The sequence below is a fragment of the Chanodichthys erythropterus genome, chromosome 12 (assembly GCF_024489055.1).
Source record: "Chanodichthys erythropterus isolate Z2021 chromosome 12, ASM2448905v1, whole genome shotgun sequence".
In the NCBI taxonomy this organism is placed as follows: domain Eukaryota; kingdom Metazoa; phylum Chordata; class Actinopteri; order Cypriniformes; family Xenocyprididae; genus Chanodichthys; species Chanodichthys erythropterus.
The window spans coordinates 11,949,292-11,958,635 of record NC_090232.1 but is presented as its reverse complement, the minus strand read 5'-3'; the positions used below and the strand labels follow the sequence as shown (position 1 = coordinate 11,958,635).

Below are 9,344 nucleotides of genomic sequence, written 5' to 3'. Positions count from 1 at the left end.
ATAAAAATATTAAGCAGCACAACTGTTTTCATTGATAATAATATGAAATGTTTCTCTCAAATCAGCATATAATGATTAGTATAGAATGATTTCTGAAGGATCATGTGACACTGAAGACTAAAGTAATGATACTGAAAATTCAGCTTTGCCATAACAGAAATAAATTACGTTTTAAAATATATTAAAAGGGTTCTTGATTATGATTTCACTTTTTTAACTTTAGTTATTGTGTAATGTTGCTGTTTGAGCATAAACATCTGCAAAAATATGACGCTCAAAGTTCAGTGCAAAGAGAGATATTTTCTTTTACAGAAATCACTTTTTAAGGACTACAATGAGCTTCTTCTCGGGTTTGTGGGATCACAAACCCCAAAATTTACATAAACCCTGCCCTCTGGAACATGCAACAAAGAGGGTGAGGCCATGTTGGGCTGCTTTAGAGAAGAGGAAGAGTTGTGGTAGTAGAGTGTTGTTATCATGCCGTCATTTTACGCCGGACTGCTTTACAATCGAGGGTCAATTCAATGCTGGATTTTCACAAAAGATTAACACGACGGCACAAGCTAGCTCTATTTGTGTCCGACTCTGGTTTGAACAATGTAAGGCTGAACACCGTTACTGACAATCATCATTTTGGCTGTGTGAGATTCTCCAGCTTTGTTGTTGTTGAGCAACCAAAGTGCGAGCTGTTAAAGCTCCACCCTATTCTGTAAAGGGGGCCATGAGCAGCAGCTCATTTGCATTTAAAGGGACACACAAAAACTGCATGTTTTTGCTCACAACCAAATTGTCAAAGAATTCGATAAGCTATAATGAATGATCTGTGGGGTATATTGAGCTGAAACTTTCACAGACACAGACACATTCTGTAGACACCAGAGACATATTACACCTTGTAAAAGGGGCATTATAGGCATTATATTTTAAATTGTAACAATATTTCATAATATTACTATTTTTTTTCACTATATTTTTGATTCAAATAAATGTAGCCGTGGTAAGCATAACAGACATTCAAACATCTTTATGAACGGTAGTATATTACACATAAACCACATTAACTATATTTGTATTTTATTAGTAACTAAAAAGGTTACTAAAAATAAATCTTTTTCTTTGGTATCACTACTGATTTCAGGATATTAATTGGAGGTGTCCTTCGTTTGGTCGTATTCTAGAGACGAAAACGCTAACAAGATATAGGCTAGGGTGAATGACAAATAATGACAGCAATGCAAGGCATGTGCAACCCTGCCTCGGTGGACACCATGACAAAAGCAACGTTCCCACATTCACTCTCATACACAAGCTTTGCCATTATAAATGTGGGCATGTGGTTGCTGGTCCGAGTCCCTGAAGAATAATAATATGCATGTTTGTGGTCATTGAGACATCAGATAATAAAAGCTGATAACAGACAAATGTAAACACAGAATGAAGAAACATGTTCTAATATGTAAAAAATGTATTACAAACACATTTTTTTAAACAAACATGTCATAGACTAAATTCATGATTTCTAATACAGCAAAAAGTATCTAGCTAACCTTAACACGAAAGGTGAGGAAGAAGAGTGGCCATTAAGGAATGAATGCATTTGTGCTCCTTGTCGGATCCTTTCAATAGTCACACACACAGACAGACTGAAACACAACACCGTGAGAGAATCTCTCAGTCTACGTATGGAATCATCAATATCCCACGCCGAACAAACAGGCACTGGACTTTACGAGGTAGGAGACTGAGAAACGAGATCCTGTTACCAGCTCAACTTTGGACCAGTTTGGTGCTTTTGCCTCATAATTACTGTATAATGCAATATGATAATATCACAGTTGAAATATCAGATTTTTGTTAGTCACATCCTAAATATTAAATACATAGTTTAAAGAGTGTAAAACATTTGTATTTTTTTGTCTCCATTTCACAGATATATAATATGCTCAGTGTGCTCTCCCCTTAATGACAAATAACTCAACCTTGCACCATCTAGCCTATCATTTTGATCGCAGATCTCTCAAAATAGTAGCTCTACAGTGCCCTCTTGTGATCAAATCTAGTGCAGCACACTCTAATCTTCTGACACTAATGCTGATGCTTCTACATTTAGGAAGGCATAAACACAAAACAGCAGCACTATGTTGGTTAGAAGTGTCAGATACTCCAAACTTGTTCACCAAAGTTCAAGTGAAAAGTCCATTCATGAAAACTGATGCAAATCTGCATTGGTACCCGGACTGCAAGCCACAAGAATCAGAAACAAGGTCAGGATTATTCTTTGCTGACCTGGATCCGGACCCTGCTTCTCCCCTGTACAGTAGCCACAGCTGTGAGAGCTCGAAGACGCATTTACATTTTCTCAAAAGTGAGTTCGTGTCCACAGGTTTGACACACTTTCCTGTAGAGATCTTCCTCTTCGTCCAGCAGCTCCTCAGGGCCGTAGTCATGCTGATGAATGCTGGTATCCTTCTTAAACATACTGCTTCTTACCGCCCGCCTCAGCTCTGAAAGCCAGATGAAGGTGGAGAGCAATGTATAATTCCACATTGTGACCAAATGTTGTCATGTGACCAAATGAAGTATCGATTCATTTAAAGGTGCACAACAGAATTGTTTCACCAGTTTTTTTGTAATCAGTAAATCACTTTAAAAATAGATTATGTCTGATTACTATTCATTTCTCTAAGTACAACCTTTTCAATTGGAAAAAGATTTTAGTGCACACCATCAATGAGTAACTGCACTACAGGCTGGTTGGCTTTCATACCTTTAACCTTTTTATTAAAGCGTTTCTGCTTTTGCACCTCCCTGTTCTCCTCTCTACTCTCCTTGGCCTCCTCCAGAGCCTCCTCACTGCCCCACACCTCCAGAGCGCGTTTTTCCACCTTAAAATTCAATAATTTTTTTTTTTTTTTAAATGGCATACACAAACAAAAATCAACAAACCAGACAAAAAGAATACATGAAACAGTTGCACTTTACACTATGGCTCAATTTGTTAATTTCATACATTAGGTATCACAATGATTTTTTTTTTTTTTTTTTTTTTTACAGCATTTATTAATCTGGTTTTATAATTTGTAAATATAGTAATGTCATTATTATTAATTACATTAATAATAATTGTATTATTTAAAAAATATTTGTTTGGGCTTAAAAAAGATTTTCTTTTTTAAAAAGAGAAATAAATACTTTTATTTAGCAAGGAAGGACACATTAAATTGATTAAAAGTGACAGTAAAGAGATAATTTTACAAAAGATTTCTATTCCAAATAAATGCTGTTCTTTTAAACTTTCTATTCATCAAAGAATTCTGAAAAATGTATTTCGGTTTCCTCAAAAACATTAAGCAGCACAACTGTTTTCATTAAAAATAATAAGAAATGTTTATTGAGCAGCAAATCAGCATATTAGAATGATTTCTGAAGGATCATGTGACACTGAAGACTGGAGTAATGATGCTGAAAATACAGCTTTACATCACAGGAATAAATTACATTTTAAAATATATTAAAATAAAACAAAGTTAATTTAAGTCGTAAATATATTTCACAATATTATTCACTATATTACTATACTTTTGATCAAATAAATCAAAAGTATGATAGCCTTGGCAATCATAGGGGCTTCTTTCAAAAAAAAAAAAAAAAAATCTTTTGAAAGATAGAATGAAGAAATAAACCAAAATTAATAAATGGTGTAAAAGTATTATTCATTACTATTTCATGTTAGCTATTGCTTTGCCTAATGTTAATGTATAGAATGTGGTTGTAAAGTGCAACCATAATATCACAATCAATTTGATATTCTTTAAGATTAAGTGTAATTTCTTAGATTTTGAAAATGTTTCTCCTGTGTATTGGGACAGTAGGTGTGTTTGGGAACATGCTTGGAAAAAAAACATTATTTTGTATGTTCATTTCATGTAGCTAGTGGTGCAGAAATAGTATACTTCGCCTTTATGGTTTATACTGCTTGTTTTGTAGTAAAGAGAAGGATGAAGATGTGACTGTATTGTTCCAACTTTAATTTATTCTTATTAGAAGGGATTTGAGTTTAATATTTGGATTGTGTCAGATCATGTTATATTTACAGCTCTGGCTTGAGGATGTGTTGAACCTACCTGTGTCTTTAAGTAGAGTTTCATGTCTCCCCAGCGTGGATTGTGAGGATTTTTCCTCAGGATAAATCGCAGTGATGGCTCCCTCTTGTCCAGATCACAGTCCTTCAGAAGGAAAGCCTGTTTCGCTTCAGTGCGAGATATTAGCTTGTGCTTCACTTCATTGTCTCTATGCAAACACATGCAATTCTAGAATGAAATACGCATTCACATTACAGCGCTTGCTTTGAGCACTTGATGAACTGCAGGTGCACAGGAAGCTCAATGAAGTAACGGAACTGAAATACTGAGACACAAACAACTACATTATACCAGCAGCACCAGCCAATAAACCCTCTGTAACACAAGTTTAACAGTAGGTTTTAACCCGCTGTGACCACATACAGAATGGATGACATACCTGCATTGATCACACACAGACAGATCAAAACTGTTGCTGAGATACGAGTCCATAAATGGCTTCAGACACTCATCACACATCAGATAATCAGGCTCCATCACTGGGGCTGAAACACGCACATAAAATATTTCAATTTGTCACCCAGTATTATAAAGGATGGCTATTGGGCAGGTAAAAAAAAAAGCAATTATGAAGCATGTATGTTTGTTAAAGAGCTTACATGAATTATTCATTCAAATTTTAAATTAAAAAAATTGCCATGAAACAGAAGCTGCAAGTCTTTTCTTCACTATTCATAGTTTTCAACTGATGTATCTTATAGGAATGCCCATCTGGAGGGCAATTGCCCTCCATTGCCCACTAATAAGTTTTACCAGGTTTATACTAAGTATTGACCTGGAATATAAACTCAACACAGTTTTTTGTTCGTTGCAAAAGGGAGTGGAAGTTATTTACAAGATTACGAGGGCATGTGCATTTAACTCAACTCAATTTTTATTTGTAAAGCATTTTCAAAACCATAAAAATGGACCAAAGTGCTGTCCATAAATAGTAGATAATTATAAAATTGATACAAACATAAAATAACAACCAAACGTAACATCATAACAAGAAAATAACAAGAAAATCATGCCATCAGTCACTCACAGTTGACCTAATCAAACTTCCAAAGCTTGATAAAATAAGTAGGTTTTCAAGTTCTTTTTAAAAATGTCCATGCTTGACGAGGATTTTATAGATAATGGAAGCACATTCCAGAGTGCAGGAGCCGCAACAGAAAAAGTGCGGTCTCCGCTACGCCTCAATCCAGACCATGGGACGGTTAAGAGCATACTCTGAGAGGAGCGCAGATGACGACTTGTAGGGAATTACAGGTCTTTTAAATACTCAGGAGCCTGATCATGCAATGCTTTATAGACAAATATTAACACCTTGTATTGTATTCTGTATTTTACAGGTAACCAGTGAAGACATATCAATACAGGTGTTACATGATCCCATTTTCTGGTGTTTGATAAGATTCTCGCTGCAGCATTTGGAACATACTGAAGATGAGCAACCAGGGATTCACTTATGCCAACAATAATAAAAAAAAAAAGATCTGCATGGATAAATCATTTGTAATAAATACAACAATATTCCATTTAAAAAAAAATGTTTTGATTTCTTTTTCTTCCTTTTAATATTTAAAAATTAGTTTTTTAAAATGTTTGACCTACAAAAACATCCAAGATGGGACTAATTATATATATATATATATATATATATATATATATATATATATATGTATATGTGTGTGTGTGTGTGTGTGTGTGTGTGTGTGTGTGTGTGTGTGTGTGTGTGTGTGTGTGTGTGTGTGTGTGTGTGAGTGTGAGATGCCATTTTTGATCACCTGGTTGCTGGACCACTCTCTTCTCCTGCTGCTCATCCTCTGCTGTCTCCTCTTCAATAAAGAACCCTGCACCAGAGTCTATAGTTTTTGCTACTTTAGCACAGGTAGCACCTAAGGGAAGACAGATTATTATAAACCATGGTAAATGATAAAATTAGTTACACAATCTTAAGAGAAATTCATGCAAATTTGTGGTGTGCAAAAATGTGTTGTGCAGTTTTCAAACAAATGCCAAACCTTCTACAGCTGAAGATGGTCTACTAGCCAGCCTGGCTTGTCTGAGCATCAATGCTCGTTGTCTGTTCCGCTCTATTTTGGCCAACATGTGTGGTGTTAAGGACACGCTGATCTCATCTGAAGAGTTTGCAGCATCCGGCGGTGCAACTTGAGAATGACTGGCCTCCGGTGCATCCATGATCAGTCTACAATACCAGTTTGGATAAATTTACTCATTCATTCACTTCTTTCACAATGAATGAATCAGTAAGTAATTAAAACGTATTTATACAAATGAAATAATGCAGTGACCAAAATAAAATCCTTTCACTATATTAAAAGTATGGAAATTATGCAGTGAATAAAAATCAAAACCTTCCAAGCATTTAACACAATCCATAAGACCAATATGAATAAATAAACGAATAATGCATATATTATTAGATCACAAATCAAAATTAAACTGTATAAACATGTATAAAGCATAAACTATAGTTGAGCTGATTATTATAATTCATAAGATCAATATGAATTAATTATGAACACATATATATATATACGAGTTTAGATAAATCACAAATCAAATTGAATATGTAATACACAAAGCAAAGAGCTCGAGAATTCGTGCGACAAGTAACGTTAATCTAAAAGGCGATATCTTACCGGAAACCGTTTATGTTTTTTTATAGTTGGTCTAATGAGGAATTTAAAAAAATGTAAACATCTCAGTCCAGCGTTAAACGCTCAGCGTTTCAGTTTTCTGTTTACGAATAGGAGCGTGTTGTTCTTCTCCTCTTCGGATATTTTGCATCACAAGTCCAACATCGCCATCTATTGGTCCTTTTCTGGAACTGCATTATATTAAGTCATAACAACCGCAACTTCATTTGAAGAGTTTGCAGCATCCGACGACCACTTATGATACTCACTTTTATATATAAAGATTATTGATGTAACCGTAAAAATGTAATAGTTTTGATATTTTGTAACGGAACAAAATAACTATTTTCTACAAGTCAAGATACGATGCGTGTTATGATTTAATTTCTTGAAGCATTTTGACACCGATAACGATCGCTCTTTGAAAAGATGGAGAAAAATCTTTCTAAAACATTGTTTCATCCAAGCTGTCAAATCAGTAATGTTCTTGAGACTGACCAGAGCACTGTAGAGTTGGAAAGAAAATACATGCTTCCACCTATTACTACTCAGGTAAGATCATATAGCCTATAGGCCTCGTGTCAGAAATCGTTTGTTTGTTGTTGATGTTTTGATGATGAATGCATATTTTTCTAAAAATTTGTGAAACATAATCACTGCTAATTAGCAAGAAATTAATTAGCAAATCAACATACAAAGGTGGCTATCAACATCATAACACAAAGAAATATTCTGCAATAATGCAATTTGAATAACAGTCCATCTATTTTATATAATACAGCTAATATAAACTGTCAAATCACTGTTTTAAATGTTGGACTGTTCAGTGTTTCAGAGCTTTATTTTAGCTACTTATTCAACAAATTTTACCTCTGAAATAGTGACATAAGCTATCTGAGAGGTTTAAATACAAAATATTTTTATCTTTTTTTCTGAAGTTAGAAGCAGTTAAAGCTATAGTTCACCCAAAAATTAAAATGAGTGAATGAGTTTTTTCTTCTGTTGAACTCAAAGGAAGATATTTTGAAGAATGTCAGTAACCAGACAGTTGATGGTAGCCACTGACTTCCATAGACTTCCATGGAAGTCAATGGCTGCATCCAAAAAAACCTTGGCAGCCGGCTTATTGCCTCGCTGCCCTATCAGAATTAAAGCAGCGTTTGTGCATGAAGGCACCTCACAAAACTGATTTCAGACAGACTTCTGACGCAGCGTAACAGATTAATGATCTACCACACAATAGCATGAGATTTGGTGAGAACTAAACAAATATTTAATTAGTATACTAGTAATTGACCCTTCGCCAGGAGTTTGATTGACAGGTGATCTAACCAATCATAACACCGAATCCGCCATTTTGTCAGTCAAAGCAGTCAGGAGTTAGAAGATTAACCTCAGTGGACTTGAACTTAAAAATGGTGTGTACTAACATCTTTCCGCAACCTCTCAGAACTAGTAGTAAGAGATGATCGGTTTACTAGCCTGTTGAGCTGAGGCGCTACAGCAATCTGTCACGACCATGGTCACGACACATTAAAGAGCCACAAAACTGTATTTATTGTTAGAATTTCTTAAAAAAACTACACAATTTGAAAGACTTTGTTTAATATCATAAGTAACCTGCTCTGTCAGGGTCAATTTATTGCTAGAAATGACATCAGAAGTGGAACATTTTCATCAAAAATGTACATTTACACACAAACTGGCCAGCAAAGGCAACTTTCGGACGCCATCTTTATTTTTCTAGCTCAACTGTCTCAGAATGGAAAGCACAGGATTGTGGAATATCAAAGGCAGTGAAGGACACATCTATGCTGCCTTCAAAAATCGATCAGATGATGGTATCTTGGGAGACAGGAAGTGAAGCTAACATTGTATTCGGACGTGCCTTGATGCCTTCCTACCTTGAAATGTGTCCTCCGAAGTTTTCGGAAGCAGTCACTGGCTACCTTAAACTGTCTGACTACCGACATTTTTCAAAATATCGTCTTTTGTGTTCAACAGAAGAAACTCATACAGGTTTAGAACACAGAAGCGTGAGTAAATGATGACAGAATTTTTTGGGCGAACTATCCCTTTAAGAAGAGTTTTAACTGAAAACATTCAAATTTAAGTCTGCACACATTAAATTGGACACCTGTTGGTATTGTAAGCATTAAATGAGGTAAATTCCCTGTTTTGGGTTGACACATAACAGCTTACCGGCATAAAAAGATATAAGTTCACTCTCCTTTTGTTCACTCCACTGCTGCTGAGAGGCCACCATCTTGTTTGATTTTTTTCTGAAATCTCTAAGCTGGTCACATGATCATCGGCTGTTGGCATTCTGATTGGAGGATCTCAAAAAACTGATCTAAAGTATCCAGATAGAAATTTGTTGCTCATTCTCAATGGGAAAGTACCCAAGCAACATTGCTCAAAAAGTTGGCCTTGTGTATCACCTCCTTTATTCTTAAGAATGTTTTGTAAATCCGCCCTCTGTTCTTTGCCCTTGCCTACTTAGGCCTCAGTTCCTATAAATCCTCATGGAGATTTAACTTCTCAGACATTCATG

At 35.3% G+C, this 9,344-nt stretch overlaps 1 protein-coding gene across 2 annotated transcripts; it reads right to left on the bottom strand.

Annotated features, from left to right (window-relative positions):
- Positions 1-1,128: 1,128 nt before the first annotated feature.
- xpa (xeroderma pigmentosum, complementation group A) lies at positions 1,129-9,044 on the bottom strand. 2 transcript variants are annotated; one of them, XM_067404769.1, is made up of 7 exons: positions 8,993-9,044; positions 6,152-6,336; positions 5,915-6,025; positions 4,522-4,627; positions 4,125-4,290; positions 2,768-2,885; positions 1,129-2,504 (listed from the first exon to the last, which is right to left on the bottom strand). In XM_067404769.1, the coding sequence occupies exons 2-7, from the start codon at positions 6,327-6,329 to the stop codon at positions 2,350-2,352; spliced, it is 834 nt and encodes a 277-aa protein (XP_067260870.1). In that variant the 5' UTR covers positions 6,330-6,336; positions 8,993-9,044; the 3' UTR covers positions 1,129-2,349. The 2 variants fall into 2 exon arrangements, with proteins under 2 accessions (XP_067260870.1, XP_067260869.1); XM_067404768.1 differs by lacking the exon at positions 8,993-9,044 and adding an exon at positions 6,794-6,929.
- Between the last annotated feature and the right edge of the window lie 300 nt (positions 9,045-9,344).